At 53.2% G+C, this 19655-nt stretch overlaps 1 protein-coding gene across 1 annotated transcript; it reads right to left on the reverse strand.

Annotated features, from left to right (window-relative positions):
* Positions 1–551: 551 nt before the first annotated feature.
* Positions 552–1490, reverse strand: TMEM121 (transmembrane protein 121; the record flags this gene model as incomplete). Its single annotated transcript, XM_082312603.1, has 1 exon — positions 552–1490. One exon carries the CDS (start codon positions 1488–1490, stop codon positions 552–554), a length of 939 nt encoding a protein of 312 aa, XP_082168729.1.
* Positions 1491–19655: the final 18165 nt, after the last annotated feature.

Raw genomic sequence — 19655 nt, forward strand, 5'->3', positions numbered from 1 at the left:
AAGGATACCGGCCTCTGGGGCAGCCCGGGAGCCCCCGGGAGCCGTTATAAATAAGAAACTGTAAACACAACCATTGGAGATAAGAGACATCTACGATCACAGGGTTTACTGGTTCAGACATCCCACCCTCCCCCCCAATCTGTACACCTATGCCCCTGTCCCCACTCCATAAAAAGGTCTCCAGTAACAAAATCTTCGTTCCAGGCTTGGAGTAAAGGTGAGGTGCTCGAGGAGTAAAAAGGGACATTGCAACCTTAGTGGTCTTTGCTCAGGAGGGGAGAAGGTAGCGGGAGGGAGAGAGAGGGTTAGCTGGTTCAGGTCCTTTGCAAGTTCATTTGGTTTGTCTGGAGGACTCCTAGGGTTATACCTGAGATGAAGACATCTAGGGGACACTCCATAGCTCAATTAAAACATGGTTGGTGTTTTGTGCCTAGAAGAGCCCTCGCTGCTGGGATTTGTCCGTCACGCTCGCCCCGCGCAGCAAGAGAGCAGCATCCCTCCTCCGCTCAGCACGGGGCTATCTGAACCAACGCTCGGCTAGGGATGATCCCTCATGTGTCGAGGATCTCACTGGTAGGCGACGGCTCGTGGGGAATGCCCTGTGCACTGTGGATGGTCTGGTTGTGGGAGAGGGAGTTCTGCTGTAGCTCCAGGGCGATGGCGTTCTGGGGGAACTCCTTCACCTGCCGCTTGTACTCGAGGAAGGTGCACGCCTTGGTGGCAATCGCGATGATGTTCTTGCCGATAAAGATGGTGGAGACCCTGCTGTCCTGGAACAAGACCATGTTGATGGCCCGGATGAAGATGGTGACAATGTTAATAGTGACCAGGCTGAGGACAGGATAGAGCATCATTTTTTGCGGAGCAATGTGCTCTCCTTGCATGCTGATCTCACTGAGGGACACGCAAGGCAGGATCAGGAGGAGTATGTAGCAGTAGAAGAACATGAGCCCCTCCGCCCAGATGGGCAAGCCGGTCCTGTGTGGCTCCCACAGGTTGGCCTGGATGTCCAAGATATCCAGCAGATCGAGGGCCACCCAGAAAAGGCGCCCCCGCAAGTCCTCTTTCTTCCGAAAGGTCCGTATGTACTCCATGCTGTCCAAGGCCACCAGCACCAGGTAGAGCCCCGGCACGCAGATGGAGAGGAGCAGGGTCAGGGCTTTCCTGGCCACTGTCTCCAGGTTCTTCTTGTCTGCTTTGTAATTCTGAAAGATGAAGTACAGCTTGATCTCCAGCACAAAGATGTAGAGGAACCACAGGATCATGGCGTAGCCCCTCTTGGCGGTCTTCACCTCCGCCCCCACCCACACCGCCACGTAGCGCAGCACGATGAGGAAGCAGATATCTCCCACCAGCACGATGATGCAGACGCCGATCTTGCGGGGCCCCTGGTTCTGCTCCACCAGGTAGGCGTCCATGAAGGCCATGCTGGTCATGATGACGATGGTGGTCAGACAGACATGGCGCTTGTCGGGTGGTGGCAGCACCATGGTGAGACGAGCAGCCCTCCCTCCGTGCCGGCACTAGGGGAGCAGTCCTGCCGGCAGGGCACGGGGGAACATCTGTGGCGAGCCTGGGGACCAAGGGCTGCTCCGTCTCCCAGCCCCAGGAAGAGGTCCCCGGAGGAGCAGCGGCTCAGCTGGCAGCCCCGCTCTCCCGGGGCTCTGGGCTGCCCCTGCAGACCCTGTCCCCAACTCTTTGCCCTTTGCTGGCTGTGCCCTGCAAGCACCGTGGCTCTGCCCCCAGCCCTGGGCTGGCCAAGCAGCCCAGCCCCAGGCAGCCTCTGCCACCAGCAGCCAGGGCTCACAGAGGTGCAGGGCCTCCTCGAGGGATGTCCCTCTTCTGTGGCAGGTCCTCCATCGTTGTCAGGGTCTCCAGCGATCCTACAGCACTAATGCACCTCCGGCCTCCGAGCCCCAATCCTGGTAGAGATCTCTGGAAATGCAGTAGGCAACTGGGCAGCAGGCAGACCTGGCGAGCAGGGAAGGAAGGGGAGCTCTCCTCTTCCCAGTGAGACCCCACGCTCCTCCAGGGTCTGGAGGGGTCCCGCTGTGTCCTCACGGGGAACCACCTTCAGACCTATCCTCGCAGGGCTGTGCCGTGCTCCTGCTGCTCCCAGCCATACACGCATCCCTCCATCTCTGGAAAAGACAGAAGAGAACGAGCGTTAGGGTCCCTCCCCGTGCTGGCCATGGGACAGAGAGGACGACAGCCCCCCTCAGCTCCCACTACACCGCAGCATGAGCCAGGCTCCCGCCAGGTACCGTCCCACCACTGGGGCACCCAACACCGTGCCCTGCGCGTGGCTTAAGGCCGAACAGCTTTTTATTGAGGACGAACACAGCCTAGGGTGTCCTGCATGGAAACATGGCATGCTGCCCTTACACAGGCACTCTCCATCCAAAACTCCTTGGCAAGCTCAAGCCCTGGGCGCTTCTGCAGAGAAAACAGCAGCATAACCCAGGTGGAGACAGGCAGATCCACCAGCACCCCGTAACACCAAGAAGTCCCACTGGGGCCGTGGCACCCCCAGCTCCAGCTGTCCCAGCCCAGCTGTGTCCCAGCTGCAGCAGGGAGAGGGACCCACGTGCTCTACCGAGGTCCCAGCCTGGTGGGGGTCTGCTAAATTATGGCCTTGGTGTTTTACAAGTTCATGAGGAGGGAAGTGCTCAGCTTCCAGCGAGGAATAAATAAAGGCAAGCTCTCCAGAGAGGGCTGTGTGTTTTTTTCTCATTGCTTGAGCAGTCGCCTGACGGGGTGTGAGGAGGTGCTCGGTGCGGCAGGCTGCCAGACCCCTGCCCATGGGTGTAGCAGGGGAGGGGGTAAAGCAGCTGTCAGGGTGTGGGGCATGTCCCTCCTTGAGTAGGGGTGAGGTTAGGGCTGGCACGCAGGGTCCCTGGCATGGCAGGGGAGGGGATACCAAAGCTGTCCCCGGGGCGGCATGAGGTCCTGGCAGCTTTCTGGCTGGCTCAGCTGCTCACAGCCACAGCTCCTTCTTGCCGTGCTGCGCTCGTGTAATTCATTTGTTAATCTTTTCTGTGCAGGGACCGCACTCCCGGGAAGTGAATAGGTCCCAGTGCACTCAAGAGTACTATCAAACTGCTTACACAGTGTGAAGGAGATAGATAATGATCACAGTCGGATGTGCCCTCACACGCTGTGTGACAGCAAGCCCCACATGTGTAGGAGCTACTTGGGAGGAAAGTGCTTGACCCCACAGACCCCCCTACAGATCACCCCATCTCATCCTGTGGAGCCTGGCCGCCGCGGCCATGCCTGCCCACAGATCCCTGTCTCTCACGCAACCCACACTTTGCCAGCCCTCAGCACCGCATGCCTGTGCAAGCTTCAGTGGAAATGATGGCCCTGGAGATAACATCTCCGGGGTGATGCAGCCAGGCTGCTGGGGTCTGCGAGCCCTCCTTACCCAGCCCGCCGGGGTTAGGCTGAGCCTAGACCTGGATTTGGAGGGCTGTGAAGGTGCTGAGCTGAACCCCATGCATGCATGCAGTTTGGCTGCCCTTCCCTTGGGGCCGGGGGGCATCCCTGCTTGCAGGAGGGGGACCAGGACCCAGGAAGAGTCCGGGAGCTGTCGGAGGGACTTGGCACCAGAGCCCACCCAGGACTCGGTGGCACTGCTTCTGCTCCCCACTGGCTGGCTTAACATGCAAACGTGGGCTCTCTTATCTTTTCGGGAGAGAGGCAGAGGTGGAGGCTGAAGGGAAGAAGCCAAGCCTAAGGAATTGTAAGCCATTAAAAACCTGCCCTACTTTGCACGGGGAAGTGTATTGCAGCTGCTTATGTTTATGGGGCCTCATTTAAATAAAAGCTGGACTCTGTCCTGCTTCAGAGAGAGAAGAAGAACAAAGAAGAAAAAGTGGGAAGCCAGATGAGTCAGAGCCAGCCCCGACGTGTGCCTGAGTAGGTGGACACCAGGGATGTGTGTACCTGTGCCCTGGTTCCCAAAGGATGTGGCAGGCGAGGACATGGTGCTTAGCAAACATTAGCAGGAGACTTAAAAACTGCTGCCCCAGCTGGGACCTGCACGTTGCTCTTCCAAGCCTACTGCCCACTTGTGCACAGCTGGGAAAACTGGCACATTAAAATTATTTCTCAGGCAGGAATTTCTCAGAAAGAAACCAAAGAGCCCAGGGGGATTAATGAGTACCCCTAAACGGTGCCTCCCAGGCAAGGCACTCACCACAGCCCTGCTCTCACCAGCACAGCTCTCTGCGATGCCTTGTATCTGCCGTTTAGTGCTTCAATTTGTTCTTTTTTGAGGTTTCAGATAAAAATATACAGTCCTTGCTGTAACTGCTTTTAAACTCGTGCCAAGTTTTACGGGGGATTTATAGCCAAGGATGGATAATTCCAAATAAATTAAGTCTTTCAGGAGGGAATGGTGGGGGTTTTTTTCCCCCTTAAGTATTTATGCCTTCGAAAGACAATGGTTATTTAAAAGACAAATACAGAAATACAGAGGTCTCTACCTATCCATGGAGCAGAGCTTGCCCATTTGAGTGATGTGTGACCATCCTACCAGGGAGGGGGCACGTAAAACTCTCCTCGGAGGACTATTAAAAAAAGCAGGTAGTTTTTAAACAACCATTACTCTGGGAAATCCTGATTCATAATTTTTAAATGACTGCCTTTGACAGTACATTCAGAAACCGCTTGAGAAATGTGCTGGATAAACAAGAAAATGAGCATGTCGGATAGACACAAGAGCATATCTGAGGCAAATATTTGTTTAGACAAGTATTCACAAAATTTTTCTTCCTGCAGGAATTCTTGTAAATTAAAGGCAGCTCACCTGAACGTAATGAGCTCAGAGTATTACGGATTCCAGTGAGCCAGGCTGGCAGCTTCCTATGGGAAGGGATCTAGCAGCCTTTGTATCCCGCTCGGTGCCAGGGCTCCCACAAGCAGGTATTGCAGCGACGCGTCAGTCTTGGTAACTATGGGCCTCCTTACCAGGACAAAATTCAATCCATAATTGCATCTTCTCCTCTACCACTATGCTATGCAAACAGCTCCATTGCTTGCTTTGGAGCGAGCAAGTGCACTCAATAACACCCACAGCAGCTTGTCATCACCTTGGCGGCCCAAGGGCAACGGCCAGCCGCAGCAGTGCAGACTGGTAGCACGGCATGGGGACATGCAGCAGCAGCGTGTCCCCTCTCTGTCTCCAGAGTAGGCAGGGCACAGGGGCTTGCTGGGGGACACCCCATTTCCCAGCCCAGTCTGTCCCTTCCCAGCATCCCTGCAGGGCAGGAGAGGCTGCAGTGGGAATGTGAGGGGGCTGTGATTTCCTGAAGAGACTCCGGGGGTCCTGCAGGTGGGTCCAAACCCAAACTGAAGTGCAGGGTTTGCACGCTCATCTCTGCCCTGCTTCCTCTGGCACTGAGGGAAAACGAGCAGCACAGGTGCACCCAGCCCCTGCCCTTATTACTCTGGTGCCTCTGCTCTGGCTGTGGAATTATTTCTTGGTCTTGTACCTGTTTTTCCCAGCCCTCCCAGCTGCTATAAAACACCTGTGGTTACCCAAGGACATGTGGTCACAGCTGTGCTTCACCATCAGCCCAGGTAGTTTGGAAGAAAATTAAACTGTGCTTTCCACTGTGACGCCGGTGGCTCATTGCAGTGTGATTAATTACCACTAGCTCTGCCATTACCGGCATCTGCAACCCACAGCCACCCATCACCAGTGCCCTCCTGCATCCCCTCCCACCTCCACTCACTGCCCATGCCCAGCATCGCCTGGGATGGCACCAGGCACCGCACCCCAGAGCCCTGCAGCTTCAGGGAGCTGCTGGCATCCCCATGCACCCACACCAACCCCATCTCCCAGGTCTGGGGAGCAAGCGACCGCAGGCAAGCCTGGAGGGCTTGTGGAGCCACTGTCAAAACACAGCCTCATTAATGCCAGCAGGCACTTCCCGAACCCCGGCCCTACGTGGCAAATTGGTTTAAATTATTTAAGTGATTTGAATTCTGTCTATAAATAAAAGAGAGAGCAAGCAAGGCAAAAGTATACACAACACGCTTCCCAGGTAGTTAGGATGCCACATTGCTTAAAGCTTCATTTGCACTTTAATTGCTTTGATTTATTCCAGTTTCCCTAGCTGTAAATCCAAAGCTCCCCTTCCCTTAGTCTTTGAAGAGCTGTTGCTCCACAAAGCCCTTTCCCACGGGCCCCCCGTCCCCGCCTGGCAGCGTCCGCTCCACCATGCCCTGCGCTGGGTCACGGCACTGTCCCCCGTGCGGGGCAGGGTGAGGCGATGGGCACAGACGCCTTTTGCGGGGCCTAAAAGCCAGCTGCGGCAGAGCCGCCCGGGCGATGGCATCGCTCACCAGCAGCCGGCTGTGCTTCAGAGGTCGGGGCTGGGAAGCGGCTGTTAATTGCTTACGCTTTTTGTGACCCACTGAATTATTCGTGAGCTCTGTGCCCCACGTAAGGATGGGGTTTACAGGGAGAGCAAATTCACCTCTGACTGAGGAACTATAAATCACGTCGTCCCCGTGCCATTGCATTTTCCTGCCTCGCTTTGCTGAAAATCAGTGCCGGTGGGTGTCTTGTTCAGCCTCACTGACCTGCAGGCTGGGATTTCACCTGTCCCCGCAGGGCAGTCCCTGGGGACTGATGGAAGGGGGGGATGCTCATAGCCTGGGGAATGGGGAAGCGGCTGTGCCCTGCCTCCCCCGAGGCAGTACTGGCATCTCAAGTGCATCCTGTGAAGGAAATGAGATTCAGGAAGGTTTTTCCAGACCCTGCCCACTAATTGTGTCTGAAGGAGGAAACAGGCCACTTGCTAATGATTACAGATAATTTACTGTGTAGGCACGGCGAAATGGGGCAAAAGCTACAAACTGTTCCCAGAACCTGCCCAAAATAAACAGTGTAGCAGGGCTGGCAGCCGAAACCAGCCCCTGCTTACACCAGTGAGCGCATCCACTGCGCTCTCCCGCTGCAAAGCTCTTGCTTCCGTTGGGGTGTTCGTTTCTCCCCCCTTTCCCAAAGAGAAACCCACGCAGAAAGTATCAGACCTGTTGCCTGAGTAGGAAAAAAATAAAACCACCCTCTCGATCACATCATTTTTGTGATGGGGTGGGGAACTGCAGCTTGCCCAAAGCAGAGCCCTGTGTGGGATGGATGGCCTTTTCTGTTCGCAGCCCTGTCCCCCACAGCCGTCGTGGCCGGGGCTCTCCTGCCGATGCAGCCAGCTGGAGCTGCCAGGAACATCTCCCCATTCACAAACACGCTGAGTTTGATGATATTTGACAGACGTGTCAAAAAAAAAAAAAAAAAAAAGGCTTTTCAGATATTTCAGGTGTTTAAACATAGTGTTTAGAGAAGGTAAATGATTCATTTTGACTTGTACATAAAACGTTAAATTATAATACTATGTTTTGACACTACCAAAACAATTTACCATTTTCCCAGCAAAACGTGCTGTTCTTTTAGAGGAATTGCTTGGTGTTTCCAAGTCAGGTGGATTTTCAAGATTTCATTCTCATCTGGACCAAACCCCAGATCTAAGTGTCAAAATCCCCCATGGTTTGTTGGCTTGGGGATAAAAAGCAGGGCACTGTCTGGTTGTGTGTGCATTTGCCACTGTGGGAGATGCACGTGGAGCTCAGTGCTGGTGGCATGCAGGTCCTGCTCGCAGTGGTGTCCCCCTCCTCTCCCCTCCACGGTGGGCTCCCTGCACCCTCCGCTCACACCTCAGCAGATCTTTCCGCGCTGGTCCTGCCTGCAGCTTTTTTCTCCCTGCTACCTCGGGGGTCCTCCTGGACCTGCCCCACCCGCAGGGACCTGCTCCTCCTTTGCAAAGTCCATCAGCATCTTCCCCGTGCCCCTGTCCTCCCTGCCCTCCCAGCTCCCCTCCTGCCTTGGCACTCCTGCAAACACTGCACCCAGCATTGGCTCTCCCAGCGGTGATATGACTTGCCCCTGCCAGGGGAATTTGACCCAACTATACTCTTTTTTTTTTTTTTCCCCAGCCTGTTTCTCCACTTTTTTGAGATGCTGTTGGATTTTAAGTGTTTCCTCCAGCACACTCCCAGCCCACCCCACAGTGTGCCATCAGTAGATATAACCAACACCCTCACTGGTCCCCTAGCCAGGTCACCAGTGACAGTGCCAGTTCTCCAAGCAGGACCTTGTCCCCTGCCAGGGAAAATATTATCCTTTCCGCTGAAGGAGCTGTGCCATCCTTGTGCTGGGGGCGAGGCACATCACGCAAGCGACTGGGCACTTGGTGCATGGGAGCCCTCTTCCCCCAGGCACCGCAGGGTTGGCAGTGCACCTGCAACTCACATTGCACAGCTGATCTAACTAAAATACAGCAATACACCACCAACTTTGACCTCTGTTGGTACCTTCCTAGATAGATAGACCTAACCAAACTGGTCACCAAGTTTTACCTGCAAGCAAAGCCAGAGCTTTCATTTTCTCTGTGCTACAACTAGGCATAAATGCAAATACAGGACCAAGCCAGGCCAGGAGCGTAAAACTTGGATTTCATTTCATTAGCTTGAGGCTGTACTTTTGTGTGTGAATCACTGCTAGGTCCTCAAATAACCTCACGTTATCAGTATTGGGGGAAAGGAAAATATGGAATCAGTGCACAGTTGTCACAGGGATGCTTTCCCCCACTGCCTGCTGGAAACCCTCAGAGATGGAGCATGGAAAAGCTCCCTGATCTTGCTGGTCTCCTGGGTGCTGGCAGGGAGGCAGAAATCTTCCTGTGAGCAATGCTCCCATCACCCTCACCCAATGCATGAATGCTCTCAGCACTGCTCTGGCAGCATCAGGTGCCTGAGAGCCAAGCAGCTCCAGCTGCCCCTCATCTTATCTAGGCACGATTGAGAGGGAGTGAGCTAATTAACAGAAAATGGAAGCTGGTGTGTGAAGCTATAAATAGGGGAGTGCTGGGAGTTTCCTGGTGCTAAAAGCAGGCTTGCAGGGGAGGGGGCTGCTAGGAGGTCTTGGGCAGAACTCCAGAAACCTCCCAGGCAAGATGAATCTGAGCTCTACAGGCATCTCCTACCTACATAAGACAGTATTTAGGCAGGAATGATTCTGCAGTAGATGGCTGAAGGGACGAGGGGCTGGCTTGCAGGCTCTCTTCTTCTAGAGACCTGGGCAGAGAGGCACTTGCTGGTTTCTCTGACCTGGGCCAGACAGGATGGCGGACTAAAGGCAGTAGCTGAGGGACCTATCCTCTTACCTGTTGCTTACCCACACAATGCAAGGAAAGGTTGTGGGCAGCATGTGGCTAATACATATAAACCAGGGCAAGCTCAGAAGGTAAGAGCTGGGAGGACAGAGGGGTTTGACTCTCAAACTGCAATCCTGGAGACCCCTGCTACTTGATGCTGAAGGTATTGAGCACTTTCTGCCCTTGATGGCTTTTGGGAGGTGCTGCACCTTCCCATAGGAAGCTCTGTGCTAGGGTGGAAAGACAGCAAGAATGACTGTGTGTCCTGCTGCCATGAGAAAGCTTCCCCCTTGTCTCCCCAAGTGAGCAGAGGGCTTGGGTGCTCAAGGACAGGAGTTAGCTTCAGTGTCACGTAGGTGGGGAGGCATGTCTGGAGGCCAGCCAGCTCCCTCTCTAGCCCTGAGAGACAGCTCCTGCACAAAGCAAGGGGGCATCTCTGCCCTTCCTGGGAGCTGCCTCGGGCTTGTCCCTGCTGCCAGGCTGTGGAGCATGTTGCAGTCAGCCAGCAATTGGAGAGAAACAATTATGCCCCTGTTATTCTCTCTCTGCCCTGAGCATGGGGTTAGTGGAGGTGGGATGAGCTGGGCAGTATGCAGAGCATGAGACAGGCAAGCTGCTGCTGCTGCCATCAGTCTGGCCTTTGATTAAGAGTGATTGTTCTGCTCTTAATTAACACAAGGCAGCTGCTGGCCACTGTGGTGGAATGGAGGAGCAGAGCCCAGTGACCGTGATAAAAGGAGAGCATGTCTGCTGGCTCCTGCTGAGCCTGGCAAAGCTGCCCTCTCCCCAGCCACGCACCCGGGCTGCCTGCGATGCCGCCTCCAAACCTTGCTGGGGAACTCTCCCTCTCCTGCGATGCCAGGATTCAGCCGCTGTGTGAACTACTGGCAGAGATCGGGGGATCTGGTTAATTGCTGGGGTAAATTTGCTGTTGGGTGTTCTCCCATTGTGCTGCTGGCAATGCCTGGCTGGCTCCCACAGGGTTTATTCCCTTGTAACTCCTCAGAGGAGACCTTCCTGAGACAGAGCCTCTCCTGTGACAGCAGGTCTCGTCCTCTGGTGATGCCTAGCATGCTGCTGCTCACCCAGGTCTAAGGCAGCCATCTGCCCTGCATGGGGCAATGGGCTCCCCTGAGGAACAGGCATGCAGCTGCTCAGCCTGTTGTGTTTGCAGCTGAGACAGTTCCCCATGAGATAAGGCTTCTCAGCTATTTTTGCTCCCTAGTGAAGTGACTTGTGAGCAGGTAGCAGGGCATGGGTGTATCCCAGTAAAAGCTTCACCAAGAACATCATGTCTTTTTGCTGATTTCAAGTGCAGCAAAGCTCACCTCAAACCTCGGCAATGCAGGGACAGCAAGCAAGAGAGAACTGGTGGGTGACTTGCAAAATCAAGGGGCCTTTGCCTCACCATGCACTTGGTGAATTTATTTTGGCAAGGCTGGTCCAATGTTAATTACTGATGGCAATATATCACTGCTGGTTGTTGTGAAACCTTAGCAAGATGAGAACTCCCAGTGGCGCATCCCCAGCAGACAACTATTAACTTAAATCATGGCTGAGTCACGGTAGGGGGTTGGTGGTGCCATGGAGCTGGAGATGGGCCTCAATGGACTCTGTTCTACATTTGCTCTCCATCATTTAAGTCCATGCCACTGCTGGATCCTCCTGGGACAGGCGCTCTGCAGGATGGTGTGCTGGTGGGTCGTGGTGCTTGTTAGGCTCAGGAGGATGGCAGGCAGATGTGGCTGGCCCTCCATGTAGGCACCAAGCTCAGGGTCACTCTCCCCATCCTGTGTGTGCCTCAGCCTCCGGCGTGGGGGCAATGCTGGCATCTGCTGCTCTGACATCACTTGGGAGATAAACATTGCACCCATCTCAATGCAGTACAAGAAAAATAATGCCAGCCTAGAGGTCGCTAGGGAGACGTTTCTCTTCCTCTGGTTTCCAGCCTTCCTTCTACCAGCCATCTATTAAATCTAATAAAATCTGTCTTTCTGGTGTCTAATTCAATTCCAGCATCCAGAGACCAGACTTCTTATATCATTCACAGACCTAACCAGCTACGTCCTTGGCATACCAGCCAGACCAAGGGGCTGCTGCAGGCTACTCCAAAAGAGAGCAATTACCTGGCATCAGAACTCGCTCTCCCAATCAATTATATGTTTATAGGTTCTCCTTGGGTCACACCTAATTGAATTATTTAGATGCTTGAACACCATGGTCAGAAGCAGCTGATGACTTCTAGACTGAAGTCTGGGCACTAAATGAGATGCCTCGTATTTCATCTCGAGGACAACTCTTGACAGCACCTCCTGCTTATACCCTCATGTGGCAATCTGCAGTGTGTTCAGCCTAACGCCATCTCCAGTGAGCAACTGGGCTTTGACTCCTGCTCTAAAGGTGAAGGACTTCCAAGGTCACATGGAGAGTCATGACCAAGCCTGGTTCCCCAGATTTGCTCCAGCACCTGGAAACACAGAGGCTGGAAGGTGGCTCTGCTCCATGGAGCATCTTCTGGTCCCTGGCCCTGCGTGGCTGCAGGGTCCCATTTCCACAGAGCCTGGAGGCTCACAGAGCCAGGGCTGCAAATGCCCTGACCTGATCTTCCAGGAGCCCGTCTGACAAAGGCTTCTGGTCTCATCATCTTCACAAGGAGGATCACCCATGCTGTGTCACATGCTGCTAATGAGCTACTGCACAGCTCCCAGCAGGAGGGATTTGTGTTTCCAGTGCTGCCCTCCTAAAGGTCCCCCACCCGCCTCACCGGCAGCGACACAGCGATGCTCCAAGTCACCCGGGAGCCGGACCCAAGATGTGCTGGGAACCGCCGCAGCCCCTTGCACGGGCGCCAGTCGGCACGCAGCTGGGAAGGGGTCGGGGTGGCCAGGATAAGTACGTGCTGCAGAATTTGAAGTAATAACCTGTGTATCCCGGTCAGGATCTCTGGTACCCTCTCCTTTTCATCCATCCTGTGGTGTCAGCCAGTCAGGGACACTTTCGTACGCCTCGGACCACCAGTGGCCCAGCTAAAACAGCCACGAAGTGCCCCTGCAGGGGTTTGAGCTGCGGATTAGGCAGCACCCCATCGTGCGGGAGATATATGCTGCTGTTTGGCGCAGGGCCTGTTCAGATTGAGCTGTTTGTTTGCACGAGCTGTGGGTTTTTCAGGCTTTCTTTGCTAATGAAATTCTTTCCCTCCAACAAAAAAACTCTTCACAAAAAAAAAGAAAAAAAACATCCAAGTCATCAATCCTTGCTGAGGATCTGTGCTCGGAAGGACCCATGTGCCACGCCAGCCTGTGGAGTGCTGTGAGCCGGGGAGGGCGAGCGGGCAGGGGCAGGAGCCCCGTCCCCAGCGGTGGGGAAGCTCCTGGGCTCCTCGCTGCCAGGTCCCAGGCGAGGAGGGCTCTCGGCACGGAGACTGCACGGAAATCGGGAAATGCTGCAGCTTCCCTGTTGGACAGCGCGAGCAGGAGTCCTCTCCCAGGAGGAGAGGATGTGACAATTTGCTGTGCTGGAGCTCATTGCCAGGGAGATAAAATATTTATGGCTGCTCTCTCTTGCTTCCCGTTTCAAGCCATGACGACTTATTTGTTACAAATTAACATGCATGTTTAAAGACATCTTTACATTCCTTCTAAGTACAAAAGGTTTATTTCTCCATGTAGCATTTTGCCAGTCAGAATCAGCCACCCCATCTACTCTGTGCCTGTATTTGTCCCTGGCTTCAGTGCTCATTTTCCTCTTGGTAATGATTATCATTATACTAAGAAAAATGGGTCATTTAGAATGGTTTCTCCCCAAATGAAAGGCTGTGGGATACAGGATATCATTAAAATTCTAAACCTGACTTCCAACCTCAAAAGCAGGCTCTTGCTGCTCGGGTATCTCTGTGGAGGGAGGGAAGGAGGGGAGAGGGTGCATGATGAATGTGCTTTGGCCACAAAATTACTTGCTGAGCCCATGTGGCCTGTGCTGCCGACACCTGCGCTGGCATTAAATGCCCCCGGGCTGATGCCGTCGCTTGCCGGGCGGTGGAGGGCAGAGGCTGCCTCCCGTCCTCTCCAAGGCTTCCCCCCAGCCAGTGCATCCATGGGGCTTGCACTGCACCCGCTTCCCAGCCGTGCCGTGCATGGGATAGTGCAACCAGAGCAGGCGACGAAAACTAATTCCTACCATAAAAAGAGCAATTTAGCTCCTGCCAGGAGGGATGTGGTCAGGTCAGGTCCCCTGGAGAAGGGGAGGCTGGCAGGCTTAAAAGCCTATGCTTGGACAAGGGAAGAAAGCAGGCTGAAGTGCTCGGACACAGCACCCCTGGAGGCAATGTCTGCCTTGCCCCTTACATGTTGCTAGGGCTTAAGTAACCCCTGTCTGAGTGTGTCAGTGCTGTCCCACGGGCCAGGACCTGCCACCAGTCCCTCCAACACCCCTGTCCCCGTGACAGCAGATGCCTGGGGACAGAGGAGATGCTCACCCAAGGTCTCCCCCCACCTCCTCAGCCCCAGATCCAGGCTGCCAGCACCAGGGTCCCTGCCAGGCTCCCGGCTGACTCCTTGCCTCCTCATTCCTGATGACAGGAAAGCGTGCCCTGCCTGAGCTGGGTGCTGGCTTTGTCCGCCATGGCAGATCTCCCACCTGGCTGGTGTTCTCCACTCCCCGATCTCCAGCATGCTGCTCCCCCAGAGTCTCGTTTCTGCCTCCTGCTATCCCCAGAAGGGGCTTCACGGGAAATGTTTTGCTTGGAAAGGCTATGCAACTTCTGTGCAAGCCTGAAATTGTTCTGTACAGAGCTGTAAGGCAAAGCTAATCCGTTTTGCAGCTTACCCAGCTGCTGAAAGATGCTATTTAGGAGTGGGGAACTGCTAACTGTTTTTCTCCCCCCTGTGAAATGGGAGGGACAAGACATATTGAGAGGATGAGAGATGGAGACTGACCCAAAATGGCTAATTTAGAAACATCTTTTAAGAAGGGAAACTTGCCCCAAATTGTCAACTTTTGAAGTCGTTTCTTTCTAACTGTGCTCAGAACGGACTAATTTTTCATTCTCTTTTTTCACATTTTAAATCAAAATGCATATGGAAAGCTCTCTTCTGCTGATCACAGCCAAGCAAACGCGCAGCAGCTAATGCCATGTCTCTCACGCAGGGTGCAGGAACAACCACATCAGCCCGTTGCGGTGACTGCCTTAAGCAGCTCCACATCACAACATTGACCGCACACAGTCGCAGCCATGAGTTGACATCGTGCATCACTTCCAGGCTTGCCATGCCCAGGTGTGTGGCTCTCCGCATGCTATGCAGTACCCAGGCACCCAAAAATTGTGGCAGCTGCTCCCGCCGGGGAGGATGGAGGCAGGGGAGCGTGGGTGGGATGCAGGGCATCCCCCAGGCAGGGCAGGGAGAGCAGCTCTCCTTCTCAGGGCCACGTCTCTGTTAGGGGTGTCTGAATGACAAGCTAGTTTTGGTCCAGCGGACAGGCAGAAAAGCCAATATACATTATTTCTGTTTGACCGCCATTTAATTATTTTCACTTGTTTTTTTGAGCAAAATAAAAAACTGCAAAGAATGGTTAGGAGTCAACCTGAGATGCTTTGTTCAGCCCCAGAAAGATGTCCTTTCTCTCCGGGGTTATTTTACCCTTCTCCTCATCCTCTCCCCTCTGCTGCTAACTTCAGATTGACTTTAAAGTAGTAAACTGTTCGGACTTCTCGGGAACAATAAAGAAGATAAACACCACGTTTTGCAGTTTGCTAGAAAACAGTTCCAGGGAAAGAGGATTCAAACCTCATTCCCAAGTGATGTCAGACAAAGGAAAGAGCAATAAAACCTCTTTCTATCCACTAATGACCACAGAGCCATCACCAACCTTTGCCCCTTCTCTCTCAGCGATGGAAGCTCATTCCTGGGGAAGTGGCGGTGAAGTGTGGAACAGATCAGCAATTTCCTAGTTTTTCAGCAAAAACATGTGAAATGTGGTAAATGCCTCTTTCTGGCAGGTATTTCTCACTGAATTTTTGACTTTAAAGAGGCATGGGAAAATCGGTGTTTGTAGAGCAACACACAGGCATCCCTCCTGTACAAAATGGGTGATGATGAAGACCTAAGAAAGCAGTGAGACTGGGGGGCTGCTGCAGCCTGGGTCACTGCTGAGCTGGCAGAAAGGCCACCGGGCTGCAGAGGCACAGTGGGTGCACTTGCAATCAGCTTTTATTTTAATTTGCATTCTGAAACCTGCTTCTGGAGGCCCTCCTGACCTCCCTAAGCACTACGTGAACACTTTGCACTGATTTTTGCATGACCATTTTCCCTTTCCCACCCTTGCTCAGCCTCACCTTTCGCCACTCTCCAGCTGGGCACACCACCACCCTGCCACAGGGTCCCCCGTGGCTGCAACCCCCCCTCCTGCCTGATTTGCCTCGTTAGGCAGCCGTTTCCCATTAGGATTCCTGGCAGCCCACCTCCCAGCACAGGGTGACCAGGGCGGGGACCCTCTGCCACCACAGCTCTAAGGGTGCTTGTCTGCTCCACGGCCCCCTGCATTACAACAACGCTTTCCTGTATTTACATATTTACATGACACAAGCTGTTTCTTGCCCTGGGTATTTAATTCCTGTGTAATCAGGTAGCCAACATCTGCTGCAGCAGCACCGTGAAGCCTATGCCTTGTAGCCACCACCGCGCTCAGCTCCTGCCTGCAGGGATGTCCCCATGGCCCATGCAGTCACTGATCTTTGGGCAGAGGCAGCCTGGAGGGGCTGGATGTGAGCACAGAGGCCAAATGTTGGACAAAAAATCACAAATTTCTGTTGTCAGAGGGGTGCAGCAGGAATGTGCAATTGAGAGGGGGGTCATCGCACCCCCTAGTCCTCGCCTGGTGCCTGCCTGGCCCCTCTTGCCCCAGCAGAGCGGGCTTCAAGGCAGGGTGCAAGGGAGTGGGACAGCGGGCACCATGGAAAGACTTAGCTCACTGCAAAACCAGCTGCAAAGCGTTCCCACCCTGAAAACGAGAGGCATTAAGGACCTGGGTCTGTGCAGCTGGGGAATGGCTTTCAGACATAAAAGCCACCTGAGCTGAGCTCTTCTAGAGGAAACAGCAGCAGCTTCTCACTCTCTCCAGGCATAGAGCATCTCTAGTACCCTGGGGGCTGATTTCAACATGATTTCTGCTATTTCAGGCTTCAGTGAATCAAGTGAGTGCAAAATGCAAATGCTGCTGCAAGCAGCCAGGCCTGGGCTGGTTTTGCTCCTGCTACGCACTGAGAGGACACACCAGTGTGGGGGTGATGCTGCTCCCTTTGGTAGTGCTGGGGGAGCTGCTTTCCCCACCACGGCTAGGGCTTGGTGCTCTGCTAAGGGGAGCTGTGCTTTTGGGATGGAGCTGCACCACTGCCCAGCTCCCCAGCCAAGCAGCGCATGCCACAAGGACAACCCTGTAGGATGCAGGGATGGTGGGACTTTCCTTTCACCTTCTGCTGTGTCCTACAGAGCCCTGACCCCCTCCTGATGAGTGTGTTGCTTGAGCTGCTCATCACTTAGCTCAGCTTTCTGCTTACTCAACTACGGGCTCCTGCCAAGGGAGGGACTGGCCTCCCAGGCTGCTCTTAGCTGACACCGCAGCACTTGGCTTCCTTCCCTGGGGACAGCCATTAGTGCTATTAGCTGTGTCCTGCTCTGCTGCTCTCCCTGATGAGTGCTGGCCCAGGGAGGGGATGTCTCAGAGGAGCTCTTGGCCAGTGGGGATGTATCCCTGTGTTGTCAGATGCTCTTTGGGCTGTTTCCCCCAGCATTTTGCTTCAGCTCAATTTTAGGGGGTTTCTTCCTGCCTTGGGAGCCCCACAGCCCTTCCCTGACCTCCCTTCTTTCCAAATCCCTCTTCCCAGCCTCCTCTGTGTGTCACAGCCATCACCCTACTCCAGAGTGACACGCTGGGGCTGGTGGCTGGCCATCTTGCCCATAGTGACAGTCAGGTGTTTCTAACCTCATGGCTAAACCCTGATGTCCTGGGGCAGGCAGAGAGCGAGCTGGCCTGGGCAGGACATGCTCCCTGCCTCCTGTACTTCTTTGCCCTCCAGAAATAAGGGCAGCTCCAGCTCACAGTGTGAACTGGGGAGGTGAAACTCCCCTGCGATGCTCAGCCCTGCTTCCCGGCTGGGGTGGCAGGTCCTCCAAACCTCCCCCAGTCCTGGGATGGAGCTGGATGAGTAGCACGCTGATCCGAGTGTCTTGTACATGAATACTGAGCTGTCTATGGCTTTTGGAGTGTATATCTTTGTGTTCCCTTCCCATTGAAAGCTGATTTCTTTGTACCGTACTCCAAAATGGCTCAAGTTTACTTGCAGGAGAGACCGCAGAGAGCTGGCTTTTCTCTTCTCCAAGCTGAAATCCGAGTGCCATTCTTCACGCCTGGCTGTTTGTTTGAGCTACATCCTACGGCAGGACACCCTGTAAGTCTCTGGCCCTGAGCAATGGCAGGACTGGGAGAGCACAGCTAGATTCAGGCTTGCACTAATTTGACTTCAGGTCAGCTTTAAACTGATTAGGGTACATCCAGTGCAAATCCTGAATTAGTCCAGTTTATAACTAAATAATAACTATACACAGCTTTCCACTGAGTAAATTACATGTGCATAAATATAACTCTTCTGTAAATTTAAACAAGGTCTTGAAACGCAACTAACCATTTGTCACCAGAAAATCTGCTGCTGTCAGATTGCTGCTGATGCTGGGATCCCCTTCTCTGCTCAGCAAGGAGTCATCCCTCCAGTTCGTACACGGTTTGGCCTACAGTGCTCGAGCTGAGCATCTTCAGTAAGAAAACAATGCAGATAAGGAGGAAGGAAAGAACGAACCTCCTACAATAAACACAGGGCACATCTGTCCCCTTTCTGCTAGCTGATAGACATGCTACACCAAACACCAGCTCCTAGGAAGTCATCACTTATCCTCAGGTCTTGCTAGACAGCATCCGCTGCAGGCGAGATTATAGATGGACTGTTAGAAGTGATAGTAGACGCTAAGACCCCATTACAGGCGTCATTTCTTCTGTCAACACTTGGGGAGTTTATATCTGCAACTTCTGTTGGGTGATGGTGAGCTCCCAGAGATGAGGAGGCTCCTCAGTGTCAAGCGATACACATGTCCATGGGCTGGAGATAACTTATAGCGACAGTAAGTGTTTTGGGACTCTGCAGTGAGAAACAGCATTACTCGTTTTGGGCAGTGCTCACCAGGGAAAGTCCCTGGGAAAGTCTCCATTTTTTGGTACAAACGCTACATATCAGGCACATGGAAAAGACTCATGATGTCTAAGCTGAGCAAGCCCACACCACTTTCCCTTCCCCTACTGCACTAAAAGTAGTAAAAAACAGATTTTTTTTTTTTCATTGTTCACTTGGAAATTCATCTGGTTGGAAAAAACAACAACAAAACTAAACAATCTGTGCTTGGGTCATGTTCGGATGTGAGCCCTGAACATGAGCCTCGTGCTCCATCCCCAGTTTAACCAGGAACCAGCTCACCGCCTCAGAGTGCCCGGCCGCCAACGAGGTTTTGCTGGCAGCGGCTGCCTTTGGCTCTCTATACCCCTGCATACTAATACGAAAGAAAATGGGATGGGTAATTTAATCCTGTCCCACTAGAAGCAAAGCAACACACAAGCCTGCTCATCTTCTTGTCTAAGTTTAGTCCAACAGTGTATTAAAAAGCTGCCACTGGATTCTCGCCAGCCCCTACTTAGCTAAACTACCTGACTCTGCAAAACAGCAGAAAATTCTCCATTCTGTGTCATTTCTGATCCTTGGGAGAATGATCCACATCCATCAGGAAACTTGATCCCCCGGGCCAGCAGGAAGCCAGTGTAATTTGGAGAAATGGATGGAGCAATGAAGGTTTTCTTGTGACATTGGGCATGTTTCCCGCGGACATGCTGCTGCCTAGAGCCTCAGCTCAGGGCTCCCTCTGTCCCTCCACTGCGAGTCCATGAACAGTAATGAATAAATCTGTCCCTGCTCACTTATAAATAGTTTATAAAAGGTTCATAAATGATTTCTAGATGATTTAATGAATAGTTAATCAATTGTTGCAGGGCCCAACAGGTCAGCAGATTGCTTATAGCCATCAATTACAATGTCTGCTGATGAGCTTAATAAGCATCAGTAGGACTCCACTGATGTCTGCAATGGGCTTGTAGCATGTATAAAGAGTTAATAAATAATTAATAAATGATACGAGTGTTCTTAATTAAAAGCTGTAGAAGGCCATCGAAACATGCATTCTTGGAAAGCTATGGGCAACACAGTAAGCAAACATCTGTACCTGGGTTTGAATCCCTGCCTCTGAGGAGCAAAGCCAGCAGAGAGGTGCCAGCCCAGCCTGGCAGGCAACCAGCTGCCCAAAGAGCAGCAAATTTTCTTTGTTCAAGGCAATCTGGCTG

Source organism: Platalea leucorodia (assembly GCF_965183815.1).
Source record: "Platalea leucorodia genome assembly, chromosome: 5".
NCBI lineage: Eukaryota > Metazoa > Chordata > Aves > Pelecaniformes > Threskiornithidae > Platalea > Platalea leucorodia.